Source organism: Heterodontus francisci, chromosome 30, assembly GCF_036365525.1.
Source record: "Heterodontus francisci isolate sHetFra1 chromosome 30, sHetFra1.hap1, whole genome shotgun sequence".
NCBI lineage: Eukaryota > Metazoa > Chordata > Chondrichthyes > Heterodontiformes > Heterodontidae > Heterodontus > Heterodontus francisci.
Window position 1 is genome coordinate 56,069,493 of NC_090400.1, and position 18,047 is coordinate 56,087,539.

The following is an 18,047-nucleotide window of genomic DNA, read 5'->3' on the forward strand; positions in this document are numbered from 1 at the left end:
CCAGCCATGTGTTCAATCGCTCAATTCTCCTATTCCTGTGCTTACTTGCACATGGGACTGGGAGTAATCCTGAGATTACTGCTTTTGAGGTCCTGTTTTTTAATCTTCCTAGCTCCCTAAAATCTGCTTTCAGGACCTCTCCCCCTTCATTAGTGCCAACGTGGACCATGACCTCTGGCTGTTTACCCTCTCCCAGAAGAATATCCTGTATCCGCTCCTTGACCCTGGCACCATCCTGGAGTCACATGTATAGCTTCAGAAAGACCTGTCTGTTTCTCTAACTAACAAATCCCCTATCACTACTGCTCTTCCACTCTTCCTCCCCTCCTGTGCAACTGAGCCACCTGTGGTGCCACAAACGTGGCTCTGACTGCACTCCTCTGAGGAACCATCATCCTCACCAGTATTAGATTACAACTTTATTCTTGCTCGACACAGTGGTTTACCCTCATTAATGTAAAAACCCCAATCCAAGCCAGCATTTCCTGGCAGAAGTGCTTGTGCATTTATCAAGATTCTGCTGTGTTTGCTAAATGTTCAGCAGCAGTACCAGCTGTTGCTTTCTGTGCTTATACGTGTACCCAGGAATTTTACTTTTCTCAATTAAAGGAGCCCAACTTTCTTTCCAAAAATGCAGTTAAGGCAACAAAGTTCCAGATCTGCCTAATGCAGGTGGGCATGATTTTCATCCACTTGAAAAGGGGCATTGTTGCTGCTCTGGCATGTTTTTGAGCAGGTTCAGTACAAATAGCACTGTTCAGAAACTGGGAATTTTCCACTACAGCAAACGCTATACAAGTGAATTGGGAGCTTCTGTAATTCAGCTTTTGCTTTTCCTCAAGGTCTAGTGGTGCACTCACTTCACTCTGACATAAAGTCATAGAGTTGTACAGCATAGAAACAGGCCCTTCGAGCCCACCGCGTCCATGCCGACCATAATGCCTATCTATATTAATCCCACCTGCCTGCATTAATTCCATATTCCTCTATGCCTTGCTCATTCAAGTACCTGTCCAGGTGCCTCTTAAATGTTGCTACTGTTCCTGCTTCCACCACCACCTCAGGCAGCTCGTTCCAGATACCCACTATTCTTTGTGTGAAAAATTTACCCCTTTGATCCCTTTTAAACCTCCTCCCTCTCACTTTAAATTTATGCCCTCTAGTTTTAGTCACCCCTACCATGGGAAACAGACTCTGGCTATCTACCCTATCTATGCGCCTCATAATTTTATATACCTCTATCAAGTCACCTCTCAGCCTCCTTCGCTCCAGGGAAAACAGACCCAGCCTATCCAATCTCTCTTTATAACTCAAGCCCTCCAAACCAGGCAACATCCTTGTGAATCTTTTGTGCACCCACTCTAGCTTAATCACATCTTTCCTGTATTGCGGCGACCAGAACTGCACACACTACTCCAAATGCGGCCTAACCAATGTTATGTACAACTGTAACATGATGTCCCAACTCTTGTACTCAATGCCTTGGCTGATGAAGGCAAGCATGCCATATGCCTTCTTCACCACCCTGTCTACCTGTGTTGCCACTTTCAGGGAACTATGTACTTGCACCCCAAGGTCTCTGCTCAACAACACTCCCCAGGCCCCTGTCATTCACTGTATATGTCCTGCCTTGGTTTAACTTCCCAAAATGCATCACTTCACGCTTGTCTGCGTTAAATTCCATTTGCCAATCCCTTGCCCATTTTCCCAGTTGATCTATATCCTGTTGTAACGTTAGACAACCTTCTTCACTGTCCACTATACCACCAATTTTGGTGTCCTCTGCAAACTTACTAATCATGCCCTTTACATTCATATATCCAAGTCATTAGTATATATGACAAACAACAAAGGGCCCAGCACCAATCCCTGCGGCACACCACTGGTCACCGGCCTCCAATCTGAAAATCAACTTTCCACTACCACCCTCTGCCTCCTATCACCAAGCCAATTTTGTATCCAATTGGCTATCTCACCCTGGATCCCATGTGTTTGAACCTTTTGGACCAGCCTACCATGCGGGACCTTGTCTAAGGCCTTGCTAAAGTCTATGTAGACAACGTCCATCGCCCTGCCCTCGTCAATCCTCTTGGTCATCACCTCGTAAAACTCAAATTCGTGAGACATGATTTCCCACGCACAAAGCCATGCTGACTATCCCTAATCAGACCATGCCTTTTCAATGCATATTAATCCTGTCTCTCAGAATCCCTTCCAGTAACTTTCCCACTACTGATGTAAGGCTCACCGGCCTGTAGTTCCTTGGCTTATCCCTGCTGCCCTTAAATAAAGGCACAACATTAGCTATCTTCGGTCAAACACCTTGTAATACACTCCTGTGGTGATATTACAGTAGTCTGAAGATTTGGCTGACTTTTGGTTGCTGTAGACGATCCATTTTTTTATTTGATTGTTTTGACCACACGAAGGCAAAGTCTTCGCAGAACAGGAGGCGCAGTGGTTAGCACCACAGCCTCACAGCTCCAGGGATCCAGGTTTGATTCTGGGTACTGTCTGTGCGGAGTTTGCAAGTTCTCCCTGTGACTGCGTGGGTTTTCGGCGGGTGCTCCGGTTTCCTCCCACAGCCAAAGACTTACAGGTTGTTAGGTAAATTGGCCGTTGTAAATTGCCCCTAGTGTAGGTAGGTGGTAGGGAATATAGGATTACTGTAGGGTTAGTATAAATGGGTGGTTGTTGGTTGGCACAGACTCGGTGGGCCGAAGGGCCTGTTTCAGTGCTGTATCTCTAAAAATAAAAACAAAAAATCAGTGCTGAGTGCCTAATATTTTATGAAAGACTGTAAAAGTAGTAAAGAACAGTATTGTAGTTTGTTTTAAAGCAACTGTATAATGTTACAACCAAGGCGGGAGCAATGCACTGTTAATTCAGCCACTACTCCATAGGTCATTAGCATATTAATGTTTCACACCTACTGGAAAATAGCCAATTTTGCATATGGCAAAATGCATATGGCATATGGCAAAATAGACACTGCTATTTGTTGCCTAGAATAAAGCACACCAAACCAGGTTTCTTTTAAACAACAACAAAATTAACTCTTTTTATTAATAAAGTAGTCTTAAACAAATCTAAATCAGGGGACACAATCACTGACCAACGCAAACAAATGGACCGCTGGGTGGAACACTACCTAGAACTGTACTCCAGGGAAAATGTTGTCACTGAGACCACCCTCAATGCAACCCTGTCTCTGCCAGTCATGGATGAGCTGGACGTACAGCCAACAAAATTGGAACTCAATGATGCCATTGATTCTCTAGCCAGCGGAAAAGCCCCCGGGAAGGACGGCATTACCCCTGAAATAATCAAGAGTGCCAAGCCTGCTATACTTTCAGCTCTGCACGAACTGCTTTGCCTGTGCTGGGATGAAGGAGCAGTCCCACAGGACATGCGCGATGCCAATATCATCACTATAAGAACAAGGGTGACCGCGGTGACTGCAACAACGACCGTGGAATCTCCCTGCTCAGCATAGTGGGGAAGGTCTTCGCTCATGTTGCTTTAAACAGGCTCCAGAAGCTGGCTGAGCGTGTCTACCCTGAGGCACAGTGTGGCTTTTGAGCAGAGAGATCCACCATTGACATGCTGTTCTCCCTTCGCCAGCTACAGGAGAAATGCCACAAACAACAGATGCCCCTCTAATATAAAAGCAAAATACTGCGGATGCTGGAAATCTGAAACAAAAACAAGAAATGCTGGATTCACTCAGCAGGTGAGTGATGCTGCCAGACCTGCTGAGTGAATCCAGCATTTCTTGTTTTTGTTTCAGATGCCCCTCTAAGTTGCTTTCATTGATCTCACCAAAGCCTTTAACCTCGTCAGCAGAAGTGGTCTTTTCAGACTACTAGAAAAGATTGGATGCCCACCAAAGCTACTAAGTATCATCTCATTCCATGACGATGTGAAAGGCACAATTCAGCATAGCGGCGCCTCATCAGACCGCTTTCCAATCCTGAGTGGCGTGAAACAGGGCTGTGTTCTCGCACCTACACTGGGATCATCTTCTCCCTGCTGCTCTCATGCATTCAAGTCTTCAGAAGAAGGAATTTTCCTCCACTCAAGATCAGGTGGCAGGTTGTTCAACCTTGCCCGTCTAAAAGCGAAGACCAAAAGTATGAAAAGTCCTGATCAGGGAACTCCTCTTTGCTGACGATGCTGCATTAACATCTCGCACTGAAGAGTGTCTGCAGAGACTCATCGACAGAATTGCGGCTGCCTGCAACGAATTTGGCGTGACCATCAGCCTCAAGAAAAGAAACATCATGGGACAGGACGTCAGAAATGCCCCATCTATCAATATCGGCGACCACACTCTGGAAGTGGTTCAAGAGTTCACCTACCTAGGCTCAACTATCGTCAGTAACCTGTCTCTCGATGCAGAATTAAACAAGCGCATGGGAAAGGCTTCCTCTGCTATGTCCAGACTGGCCAAGAGGGTGTGGGAAAATGGCGCACTGGCACAGAACGCAAGTCCAAGCGTATCAAGCCTGTGTCCTCAGTACCTTGCTCTACGGCAGCGAGGCCTGGACAACGTATGTCAGCCAAGAGTGACGTCTCAATTCATTCCATCTTCGCTGCCTCCGGAGAATCCTTGGCATCAGGTGGCAGGACCGTATCTCCAACACAGAAGTCCCCGAGGTGGCCAACATCCTCAGCATATACACCTTACTAAGCCAGCGGTGCCTGAGATGGCTTGGCCATGTGAGCCGCATGGAAGATGGCAGGATCCCCAAGGACACATTGTACAGCGAGCTCGTCACTGGTACCAGACCCACCGGCCGTCCATGTCTCCGCTTCAAAGACATCTGCAAACGCGACGTGAAGTCCTGTGACATTGATCACAAGTCGTGGGAGTCAGTTGCCAGCGTTTGCCAGAGCTGGCGGGCAACCATAAAGGCGGGGCTAAAGCGTGGCGAGTCGAAGAGACTTAGCAGTTGGCAGGAAAAAAGACAAGTGCAAGGAGAGAGCCAACTGTGTAACAGCCCTGACAACCAATTTTACTGCAGCACCTGTGGAAGAGCCTGTCACTGTAGAATTGGACTTTATAGCCACTCCAGGCGCTGCTCCACAAACCACTGACCGCCTCCAGGCGCTCGCCCATTGTCTCTCGAGACAAGGAGGCCAAAGAGTGAAGAGTGAGTCTTAAACAATATTAACCCTATATTTGTGAAAGGATTCTTTTCAAACAACTTCTTCCTAACCCTCATGCACACGAATATACATTTAAAATAAATGGTTAACCAGAAGAAAAGGATGTTTTAGTTTACAACTGTTTCTTGGGCATGATATAATTAGGTTGTCAAGTTCTGCTAGGATATTTCTGGGTCGTTGAGGTGTCCCAGAGTCGAATAGTCGGATGCCACTCGAAGTGTCTCGAGGTGAGGTTGATGAAGTGTGATGGGTAGGCGTTCACGGAACTTGGTCTGCAGCAGGCATCACACACATCTTTCAGCAAAGGGTGCAGCAACAGGTCTATTTGGCTTTTTAAAAAGCAGTCTAGCAATAGAAGCTTTCTTGAATTTTCAGAATCTCCCAAAACATAAGAGGCAATAGGAATCACTCCTGAGGCAGAGATTTTTCGAGACTGGAATTGATAGGAATCTGCTACCTTTTAAAATGCAGGGCTTCTTCTCAGTAAAGGAGCCTTTCTCCACAGAGAGCAGCAACTCCAGTTTTCCTGGGTCTTTTCCTCTGTCCAGGCAGACCACAGCCACCACCTCAAATGTAGAAATTCTTTTTGAGAGAGGCAAACCTTTTTCAGGAAGAGATCTTTTTATTTGTTCTGCAAAAAACAGGTCCCAGCTATTTTGTTCCGCCTCCTGCTTGTCCAGCTTACTGGTCTCCACAATGCAAAAAATGAAACAAATACTAGCAATCAAGTCATGTGACCTGTCATTTCCCTTGCTGTTTGGAACAGGTGTCTTGCAGTCTGTCTCTCAGTTCAAGTATCAGGTTTTAGCATTCAATGTTCACAGAAAACTCCCCTTTCTCAGTTTTTAAAAACACACAGAATTGTTAGCTTTCAATATATAAAAAATTTGTGACAATGAACAAACTATTTATTCCCAACTTCTTTCTAGATAAAGCAGGTAAATATTATTTTTCAGCATTTGCAATTAGTTTTTGGAGGAACGATTCCGAAACCTCAACCGTATAATTTTGTGTCTGGAAAAGTCAGTTGGAACAAAATTGGGCTGGAAATTGGTGCTTCAAAGCCTTTTTTTTTGCTTTTTACATACAAATCGGGCAAGGCAACTTTCAGTGCTTATTCATTGCTATACAAGTTGAATAATTTTGTTTTTGCTTTTAAGTTTGGTGGTACGCTCAAATAAGCCATTGAAGATTTCTGAAGAGCGAGTACAGGGATACATCCAGAGTAGAAACCAGCACTACAAGAACTTTCGCCTAGAGGCTGATTCCAAGTTGGAAGTTGATCCATATGCATTTGATGATGGTGATGAGGAGTTCAGCTTTCTTGATAAGAAAGACAAGCAAGGCAGTGAGAGGGACCCGGGAAGGAAACATGCACAAAAGGTGAATTATAATTGATGTGTTTTCCCATTAATGTTATATTTCAGGGAAAATTTAGTTTGTGCATGGTTTTAGTGTGGTCGCTAGGACTTCAGTAAGCATGAGCATGTGAAACTTTACAGTATGCCTGAATTGTGAACAAAGAACTGCCTAAATCACTCATCCTTATTAAACTTGTATAATTCAGAAATGCTTTCTATGCATAAGAACACTATAATGGTCATGGATCTGTCATTCAATAATGGAACCCATTTGAGGTACACTGAAAATATTGGTACAAAATTAAAGCAGATTATTTTTAACTGTTATTTTTTTTTTCTCCTGAAATACTAACTGAACCTAATGGCAACACTTGCTAAATTTGCTGAGAGCTGCTTTACGGTGTGTTTCTGCTTTTAGTTGCAATGTGCCCGAGTATTAAACTCTGCATTGCCAGATTATAAAATCCTTCTTACTTAACTGATTATCAACTGAAGTAATCTTATTCCTCCAACAAGTATTTTGTGCCTAAATTTCCTGTTTATTCAGTGAGTGTTGCTTTGGATCAGAGTTGCATTTTATTTTGATATTTCCATTTGCTTTGTAAATATTGACTGTTCAGAAAGTTGAAAGTGGAAAAGATCTGCTAACCAGTTAATTTCTAATAACACCTCTCTTCCCTCCTTTTTGAAGTTCATATTGCTGCATTGTACTGTCACACCATTTCACAGCTGGGAAAACTTGCTTGGTCTATGTTGTGGGCTTTGTGGTGGTGGTGGGTGGTTGAGCCTCAGGTAGGACTGGTCCTGCCAGTTATTCCTACACCTACCCCTGACTCTGAACAGCTGCTATTTCTGTTCATTGTCTCTAAAGTGTGTCATTGCCTTGTTTGTGAGGGTGATTAAGTGATTAAAATTTTTTAACAAAAAACTTGCTTTTATTTAGTGCACTTCGCAACCTCAGGATATCCCAGAGTGCACCATAGCTACTTCTATTACTTTTTTGAAGTGTTAATATTTGTCCTGTAGGCAAACTGCAGCCAATTTCCCACAAGCAGCATGAGAAATGACCTATTAATCAGTTTCTTGATGGTGTTTGATACTCGTGTATAGACTTCACTAATGACGAGGGCAGGTGAAATCTTTTCAGCCTGACGTAACATAACTTAAATTAATATACTATGTTTTGCGTTGAAAACTGTCCCAAGGCAGTTCAGTGGCATAATTGGGAAAAATGGACACTGAGCCAGGGAAGGAGATATTAGGAAGGATAACCAAAACCTTGGTCAAAGGGGTGGATTTTAAGCAGGTCCTTTAAAGGAGGAGTTGGAGATGGAGAGGCAGATGGGTTTAGGGCAGGAATTCCTGAGCATGTGGCTGAAATGACTGAAGGCATGTCCATCAAAGGTGGAGTGAAGGGAGAGGGAGATGCACAAGACATAAGAGTTAGAGGAATGGAAAGTTCTGGGGTGGAGTTGGATGGTATGGCTGGAGGAAAGTTAGAGATGGGAAGCGTTGAGGTCATGAAGGGATTTAACCACGAGGATGAAAATTTTAAATTGCATGCACTGTGGGCCTGGGAGCCCATTGGTTCAGCAAGGAATGGGGGTGATAAGTGAACAGAACTTGATGTGGGTATACGGGCAGCAGAGTCCATAGTTCAAAATGTACTCTGCTGTATTTAGGTTGGAGATGGTTGTCAAATCCAGTGCATATGGAGCTCCATGCACTGTTCCAGGCAGAAGTGGAAGCACAATTTATAGACTAATTCTGTATAAAGTCTGTTACAGAAGCAGAGCATATATTTTCTATCTGTCTACCCAGTAGATTCTTGCATTTAGCAGCAGGTTGATGGTGTTGGAAAGAACAGTGAAGTTTATAGAACAAACATTTATATATATTTGTATAAGAAAATTGCAAGGTTTGCTTGTAGTGTGTAGTTTTAGTCTATTGTAATTTTAGTGATGATTTTGATTTAGTTAAGCTGTATTGTTTGGATAAAAACCACACCACTTGTTAACTCTGCTTGTGTTGTGGGAAAGGGTTGCCTGTTTGGCTTTTTCAGGCTGCGGCATGAAATGTAGAAAAGACAACTGATTGTTTTCTCATTGTCACTGTTTTCAAACTGCAGAGACGTATACAATTACTTACAGATTTTTTTTTTTGGTTGCACTTTATCGATCTCTTAATTCCTCCGTTTCCCACCATTCCTTTTTGAGTGCTGTCCTTCCTTCAGGCCTCTGCCTATGGTACTCTAAAGCTAATTGCAAAGTGTGTAAGATGTGTTCAGGTGATTTGCTGCCACTTTAACTTCCTTTGTTGTGAAAAGCCTTGTGGCCTATGCTTGGTGTGCCCAACCGCCCCTTCCAACCGTACGTCAGGAGGATTGTGACTTGAAGGCATTTTATTTAGATTTCAGTTAAAGGAACATGTTTTTAAGTGTTGGTATAATGTTGTCAGTTACATCCATCTTCCACTCTCCACCTATCCAAATTAAATCTGAATGTGAATTGCATTAGTTAGACATGGATATGTGTGTAAATTTCAGTTTCTGTATTACAGGGAGACAACGACAATGCTGGTGTATCCCACTCAACACTACCAGCGGAAGGGGAGGATGCCATGTCAATATTCAATTCTGGAACAAAGCCAGGTATAATATATTGTATATTAATTGCATATTAATTGTGTTTAATTATATGCAGGTGATGGGCATTAACTAGGGATTCACATGTGCTCCTATAAATAGGAGCAGACAAACTGCAGTGGCTAGGGTAGGAGGTGCATGTTTGTAATACATCTATCTGTAAATAAAGCTTATAAAAGTGTGTAAAGATTTGTCTCCTGTTCTATCCCCAACCTCTTGGCTTTCTGAACAGAACATAGTTGACAGTTGCTTCCTCTTTTCTCCTGCTGCTTCTCTCCCCAATAAACCATCATCTCTATGACTAATAAAAGTGCAACATTTGGAAGTATATGTTTTTGTTTTCATGTGACTGCATTTTGTTTTGATACAAATAAGTGAAAGATGCTGCAGGTTGCCCATCATCTGAAAGTAGGTTAACATTTTGGGTAGAAACACTTGGTCATAATTTTTGTTTTTTCTGCTTGGTTACTACCTTACTTAAAGGTGCTGACTGCATGGTGATGAACAAGGTTAGTGCTGTTGAGGGAGAAAGGAAAGTGCTGGAAATGCTCAGCAGATCTGGCAGCATCTGTGTAGAGAGAAACTGAGTTAATGTTTCAGTTCTGTGCCCTTTCATCAGAACTGGCAAAAGTTAGAAATTAGTTTAGTTTAGAGATACAACACTGAAACAGGCCCTTCGGCCCAACGAGTCTGTGCCGACCATCAACCACCCATTTATACTAATCCTACACTAATCCTATATTCCTACCACATCCCCACCTGTCCCTATATTTCCCTACCACCTACCTATACTAGGGGCAATTTATAATGGCCAATTAACCTATCAACCTGCAAGTCTTTGGCATGTGGGAGGAAACCGGAGCACCCGGAGGAAACCCATGTAACTGTCTTTGAGTAGTCCTGCTCAGGCCCCCCTCCCCTAACTCTCTCTTTCCGGTACATTGATGACTCTGTTGGTGCCGTTCTCCTGCTTTCACCCCAACTGGAAAACTTCTTAAACTTTGCTTCCAATTTCCACCCTTCTCTCCCCTTCACATGGTCCATCTCCAACACTTCCCTTCGCTTCCTCAACTTCTCTGTCTCCATCTCTGAGGATAGGCTGGCCACTAATATTTATTCTCAGCCTACAGCTACTTCAACTACACTTCCTCACATCCTGCCTTCTGTAAGGATTCCATTCCATTCTCCCAGTTTCTCTGTCTCCGATGTATTTGTTCTGATGCAACCTTCCACAACAGCGTTTCTGTTATGTCTTCCTCTTGCCTCAGTTGAGGATTCCCCTGCACTGTGGTTGACTGGGCCCTCGACAGGGTCCACCCCATTTTCCACACTTCTGCTTTCGCCCCTTCCCCTCCCTCCCAGAACTGCAACAGGGTTCCCCTTGTCCTCACTTTCCACCCACCAGCCTTCACATCCAGAGGATCATCCTCCGCCACCTCCAGCGTGATGCCAGCACTAAACACATCTTCCCCCTCCTCGCCCTTCAGCATTCTGAAGGGATCATTCCCTCCGTGACACCCCGGTCCACTCTTCCATCACCCGACACTTCGTCCCCTTCCCACAGCACTTTCCCATCCAAGGCCCCAAACGCACTTTCCAGGTGAAGCAGCGATTTACTTCTTGTACATTCAATTTAGTATACATATTTGCAGCCCACAATGCGGTTTCCTCTACATTAGGAAGACCAAATGCAGATTGGGTGACCGCTTTGCAGAACACCTTCGCTCGGTCCGCAAATATGACAAAAGTTTCTGGTTGCTTGCATTTTAATTCACCAACCTGCTGTCGTGCCCAAATTTTTGTCCTTGGCCTGTTGTTGTGTTCCACTGAAGCTCAATGGAAGCTTGAGGAACAGCACTCATTTTCTGATAGGCATTCTACAGTTTCTGGACTCCATATAGAGTTCATTAATTTCGGACCATGAGCCCTGTTTATTTTTATATCTTTTAACAATGTGCTAGTCTTTCGGACAGACCTGTTCATTATTTTGGTATTAGCACACTCTCTGGACAAATGCTTTATCTTTTACTACAACTATTTAGCACTCTGCTTGCCTACTATTCCATAAGATCTGTCATTTAATCTCTCCTGTCCTCCATCGTGTCACAGATCTTTCCTTTTGCTGCTGCTGTTCTATTTCTTCCCCCACCCCCTCCCCCCCCTCTCCCCCATCCCCCCCCCCTTCACTTGCTCAAAGCCTATTTCATCAGAACTGACATAAGTTAGAAATGTAAGGTCACCGACCTGAAACATTAACTCTGTTTCTCTCTACACAGATGCTGCCAGACCTGCTTAGTATTTCTAGCACTTTCTGTTCTCCTTTGAGTTCCAGCATCTGCAGTATTTTGCTCTTATTTTATGCTGTTTGTGCTTGAACAGTATCTTCAGTTTCAAATGTTTCTTTTCAGAGCTAGAAATCAAAGAATAGTAGTTACGTTGATGTGGGAAATCGCTGATTATTGGGCACTTGATGTAATTAAATACTGTCAGAACTTTTTTGTGCCAACCTAATGTATATTTTATTGTCTTCAGGCATTTGCCAAATTTGAAAAAGTGATGCAGAAGAGAGGATTGTTTAGATGTTGCCAGTTTTAGAAAATTATCAAATTTCTGTTAGCTGCCCTCCCCTTATTTTGAGTTGAAAATAGTACAATACATTGATCTACTGTTTTGTTAGCTTGAGTAATTATTAACTAAATGATGCCTGATTCCAACGTCAGGTATCTTTCAGTTTCAGAATAGTCTTTTTCTTACATGTCATTGAAATATAATTGCTTTGTGGGTGATTAAGACTGCTGTTTGGACCTTTATTTGATCTTTGGCAAAAACATTTTTTAAGATCGATGTTGATCAGAAACTTAACTATACTCGCTAATAGTAAAATAAATCAAGTGAATGAACAGTAATCCTGCTTACAGTGACCACTCGACTGCTAATGCTTGTTTAGTTCATATATCGGGGTGTGGTATCTGTGAGCTACTTCCCTAAATTTACATGGCTAAAACCAGTTATCTCATCCTGATGGCAAGATCGTAGACCTATGAAAAACTGAGTCTGTCGGGGTAATAACCTAACTTAACAGGCAAGGATGCCACGGGAACGGATGAAATTTACACCCCACCCAATATTACTCTTCCTTGACTTCAGTAGGGAACAACATTGGGCAGGATGTAGACCCAGTGTTGCACCTGGTTCCATAAGTTTCTCAACAGGCATGTTAAGTTAAAATTGAATCCCCTTGATTCTGCTGTTGGAGATGGGAGTTATTTTAGCAGTGTAAACACATGAAGCTAGTGTACAGATGCCAGTCTCCTACATCCAGATTAAACAAAGGGCAGTGTAAAAGTGCATTAAATCAACTTCGTTCACATTCTGCATGTTAAATAATTTGATTTGGAATGTGAGCTCATTCACAATTGACAAAGTAAATGCTTTGTCCTGATTTACGAACATATGAAGTAGGAGTAGGCCATTTGGCCCCTTTGAGCCTACTCTGCCATTTAATATCATGGCTGATCTGATTGTGGCCTCCACTCCATAAGGGGAGACATCCTTTCAGCATCCTCTCTGACCAGATCCCTCAGGATCTTATATGTTTCACTAAGATCACCTCTCATTCTTCTAAACGCCAATGGATAGAGACCCAACCTGTCCAGCCCTCATGAGATAACCACCCCATACCCCATCCCTGGAATCAGTCGAGTGAATCTTCTCTGAACTGTCTCTCATACATTTATATCCTTTCTTAAATAAGGAGACCAAAACTGTACACAGTGCTCCAGACGTGGTCTCACCAATACCCTATACAACTATAGCAAAACATCCCTACTTTTATATTCCATTCCTCTTGCAATAAACGACAACATTCCATTTGTCTTGCTGTATCTTCATACCAACCTTTTGTGATTCATGCACCAGGACACTCAGATCCCTCTGTACCTCAGAGTTCTGCAGTCTCTCTCCATTTAAATAATCTGTTTTACTACTATTCCTGCCAAAGTGGATAAGTTCACACTTTCCCACATTAAACTCCATTTGCCAAATTTTTGCCCACTCATGTCCTCAGTGCAACTTACTTTCCTACCTGTCTTTGTGTCATTAGCTAATTTAGCAACCATACACTTGGTCCCTTCATCCAAGTCATTGATATAAAATGTAAATAGTTGAGGCCCCAGCACTGATCCCTGTGGCAATCCACTCATCACATTGTGCCAACCCAAAAATTACCCATTTATGCCTACTGTTTCCTGTTAGCATGGATAGAGGATTGGTTAGCTAATATGTTACCCCCAATGCCATGAGCTCTTATTTTGCTTAGTAATCTAGTATCATCACCTCATTCCATGACGATATGAAAGGCACAATTCAGCATAGCGGTGCCTTATCAAACTCCTTTCCTATCCTGAGTGGCGTGCGACAGGGCTGTGTTCTCGCACCTACACTGTTTGGGATCTTCTCCCTGCTGCTCTCTCATGCATTCAAGTCTTCAGAAGAAGGAATTTTCCTGCACACAAGATCAGGGAGCAGGTTGTTCAACCTTTCCCGTCTTAGAGCGAAGACCAAAGTACGGAAAGCCCTCATTAGGGAACTCCTCTTAGCTGACGATGCTGCTTTAACATCTCACACCGAAGAGTGCCTGCAGAGTCTCATCGACAGGTTTGCGGCTGCCTGCAATGAATTTGGCCTAACCACCAGCCTCAAGAAAACGAACATCATGGGGCAGGATGTCAGAAATGCTCCATCCATCAATATCGGTGACCACGCTCTGGAAGTGGTTCAAGAGTTCACCTACCTGGGCTCAACTATCACCTGTAACCTGTCTCTCGATGCAGAAATCAACAAGCGCATGGGAAAGGCTTCCACTGCTATGTTCAGACTGGCCAAGAGAGTGTGGGAAAATGGCACAGAACACAACAGTCCAAGTGTATCAAGCCTGTGTCCTCAGTACCTTGCTCTACGGCAGAGAGGCCTGGACAACGTATGTCAGCCAAGAGCGACATCTCAATTCATTCTATCTTTGTTCCCTCCGGAGAATCCTTGGCATCAGGTGGCAGGACTGTATCTCCAACACAGAAGTCCTCGAGGCGGCCAACATCCCCAGCATATACACCCTACTGAGCCAGCGGCGCTTGAGATGACTTGGCCACGTGAGCCGCATGGAAGATGGCAAGATCCCCAAGGACACATTGTACAGCGAGCTCATCACTGGTATCAGACCCACCGGCCTTCCATGTCTCCGCTTTAAAGACGTCTGCAAACGCGACATGAAGTTCTGTGACGTTGATCACAAGTCGTGGGAGTCAGTTGCCAGTGATCGCCAGAGCTGGCGGGCAGCCATAAAGGCGGGGCTAAAGTGTGGCGAGTCGAAGAGACTTAGCAGTTGGCAGGAAAAAAGACAGAAGCGCAAGGGGAGAGCCAACTGTGTAACAGCCCCGACAACCAATTTTATCTGTAGCACCTGTGGAAGAGCCTGTCACTCTAGAATTGGCCTTTATCGCCACTCCAGGCGCTGCTTCACAATCCACTGGCCACCTGGAGGCGCATACCCATTGTGTCTCAGGACAAGGAGGCCAGAGAAGAATCTTTGTGGAACCTTGTCACATGCCTTCTGGAAATCTAAGTATAGCACATCCACAGATTTTGTGTACAAAATCATGAGAGGTATAGACAGGGTGGATAGCAAGAAGCTTTTTCCCCAGAGTGGGGGATTCAATTACTAGGGGTCATGAGTTCAAAGTGAGAGGGGAAAAGTTTAGGGGGGATATGCGTGGAAAGTTCTTTACGCAGAGGGTGGTGGGTGCCTGGAACGCGTTGCCAGCGGAGGTGGTAGACGCAGGCACGATAGCGTCTTTTAAGATGTATCTAGACAGATACATGAATGGGCAGGAAGCAAAGAGATACAGACCCTTAGAAAATAGGCGACATGTTTAGATAAAGGATCTGGATCGGCGCAGGCTTGGAGGGCCGAAGGGCCTGTTCCTGTGCTGTAATTTTCTTTGTTCTTTGTTCTATTCCCTTTTATCCACACTGTTTGCTAGCTCCTCAAAGAACTCCAATAAATTAGTCAAACATGATTTCCCTATCATAAAATCATGTTGACTCTGCCTGATTGTATTGAGATTTTCTAAGTGCCCTGCTATAACCTCCTTAATAATAGATTCCAGCATTTTCTCTGACCGATGTTCAGCTAAGTGGCTTGTAGTTTTCTGCTTTCTGTCTCCCTCCTTGAACAGAGGAGTCACATTTGCTATTTTCCAACTTGATGGGACTTTTCCAAAATCTAGAGAATTTTGGAAAATTAAAACCAATACATCTTCTATCTCAGCAGCCACTTCTTTTAAGACTCTAGGATGAAGTCCATCAGGACCTGAGATCTTGTCAGCTTTTATTTATTTATTTTATTTAGAGATACAGCACTGAAACAGGCCCTTCGGCCCACCGAGTCTGTGCTGACCAACAACCTCCCATTTATACTAACCCTACAGTAATCCCATGTTCCCTATCACCTACCTACACTAGGGGCAGTTTACAATGGCCAATTTACCTATCGCCTGCAAGTTTTTTTTGGATGTGGGAGGAAACTGGAGCACCCGGCGAAAACCCACGAAGACACAGGGAGAACTTGCAAACTCCGCACAGGCAGTACCCAGAATCGAACCCGGGTCCCTGGAGTTGAGGCTGCGGTGCTAACCACTGCGCCACAGTGCCGCCCAATCTTTCAGTACCCTTTCCCTGGTAATTGTAATTGTTTTAAGCTCCTCCCTCCCTTTCACTGCCTGATTCACTATCTCTAGGATGTTATTTCTCTCCTCTACAGTAAAGACAGATACAAAATATCTGTTCAATTCCTCCATCATCTTATTTTCCATTATTAATTCCCCAGGCTCCAGAGGACTAATGCTCACTTTAGTTACTCCTTTTTCTTTTTAAATACCTGTACTCAATGGTGTTGTGTATTCAAATGAAACAGACTGTGAACAATGAAAAATTGTTTAGAGGGGACATTGCTCAGTACTTTACCACATGGTTATTAAAGTAACTGCATCATCATGTAGTCTTAACTATGGTTGCTATTTGATATGTATATGTTGTTTGGCTACTTTGTTTCCCCTCATTCCCATTGACCTTTACTACCTTATTTGAAGTTAATGACTTTCTCCACCTGATGAGTATTTTGAATACGTCTTGGTTGTAATGTGCCGTATTTTGTGATTTGACCTGGTTTGCAGGTGACCATTTATGTTATGAATTGCTCTGGATGTCAGACCTACAGTTAAATATATTACAGCTGTCTCTAGTTATAATATTGACTGGGCTGGATTATGAGAAAAGGCTGGTTAATAATATAGTTTGTAATTCTTAAAATAAAGGTAGTGAGGGTTACGGACAGCAAGGAGGAAGTGAGAGCAGGGAATCAAATTTGTAGAATTCTTTACTGTTAATCTGTGTTAAGACCGAGGTGGGAGCAATGCACTGTCAATTCAGTCCCATCACTCCACAGGTCGCAGCATATTATTTAAGTTTTCCCTTCCAACCGGAAAACAGCCAAATTAAACACTCTAGTAACCCCCAGAATAAAATAGACCAAACCAGGTATCTTTAGACAACAACAAATTAACTATTTATTAAAAACTAAATCCTAAACCAATGTGTAAAGACCTTGTAACTTATTTTACCTTAACGGCCCCCCCCCCCATTCTCACTCAAAAATCAATGGTTACCGTTTTTAAAAATTAGCTGTTTCTTAAGAATAAATAAATAACTAGATTATATTATTTTGTGGGTTACGTTCCTGATGGGTGAAGTATCCTAGTTTAAACATAATCAAATGCCACTCAAAGTCTTCACGCGGGTTTGATGAAACTGTCTTTTCTTGGGCATTCAAAGCACTTTGACACTTCGGCTGCAGCAGGCGTCAAACAGTTCTTTCAACACTAGGTATAATGCCAGGTCTATGTTTGGAATTTAAAATTGGTAGGTTTCAGTCGAAGCTTTACTGCGAATTCCACAAAACACAATCAGTCGAGAGAAAGTCAATCTTGAAGCAAAGAGTCTTAGATTGGAAGTAAAGAAAAAGGAATTTTCTCCCACCAGTAATACGAATGTTCTCTTCAGAAGGGATTTTTTTCTTCTTAGGCAATTAACACAGCCTGTGGCTCATTGTAGAATTTCTGCTGAGAGAATTCTCTTCTTTCAAGGCAAGCACGCTTTGCTGGAGTCTCAACTGGTTTTAGCTGGTTTTTACTCTGTTAAAAGTTACGTTACACCATGTGATCTCTCCACTCTCCAGCTGTTGCCTAGGTAGCAGGTGCAGCTGTGCTATTTTAATCCTAAAATTGAATTTGAGTACACAGGGGTCTGCAACAAAGGGACGAATATATTAAAAACCATAAAATTTAGGATAGAGAGCAAGAAAACCTTTTTATTTTTTCCAGAGCTAGTGATTAAAGTGGAGATCATGTCAATATTTAAGAATATATTATGTAATTTTATGTAAAAACTTGTGTTTGGGTGATCATACATTGGTAACATCATGTGATTTCTTTTAGTCAGCTACTGTTTGACTTTATAATCTGTCAACAGGTGAATAAGATGGACTTTTTCAGAGTTTCCTGCTGCCTTAACCACTAAAGCTACCAGACTCTGGTTTCAATTGAAAGAAATAACTTGCATTTATACAGTGCCTTTTACATCCCCAGGATGTCTCAAGGTATTTTACAGCCAATGAAGTAGTTTAGAAGTGTAATTATTGTTGCATTTGTAGTGAGACATGGGAGCCAGTTTATACTAATTTACTGCATTTGTCACTTGCCACATTAAGGTTTAACAGTAATCAGAAGTATGAGTCTAGAACTTGTACAAGTCGTCAT

General features: G+C 43.1%; 1 protein-coding gene across 2 annotated transcripts in view; it reads left to right on the plus strand.

The window, feature by feature from the left end:
- med13a (mediator complex subunit 13a) overlaps nucleotides 1-18,047 on the plus strand; it is a 178,956-nt gene that overhangs the window by 109,187 nt on the left and 51,722 nt on the right. For both annotated transcript variants that reach the window (XM_068010720.1, XM_068010721.1), the window contains exons 11-12: nucleotides 6,333-6,555; nucleotides 9,093-9,183. In XM_068010720.1, the coding sequence (XP_067866821.1) occupies nucleotides 6,333-6,555; nucleotides 9,093-9,183 (314 nt within the window). The remainder of the gene's footprint in view (nucleotides 1-6,332; nucleotides 6,556-9,092; nucleotides 9,184-18,047) is intronic.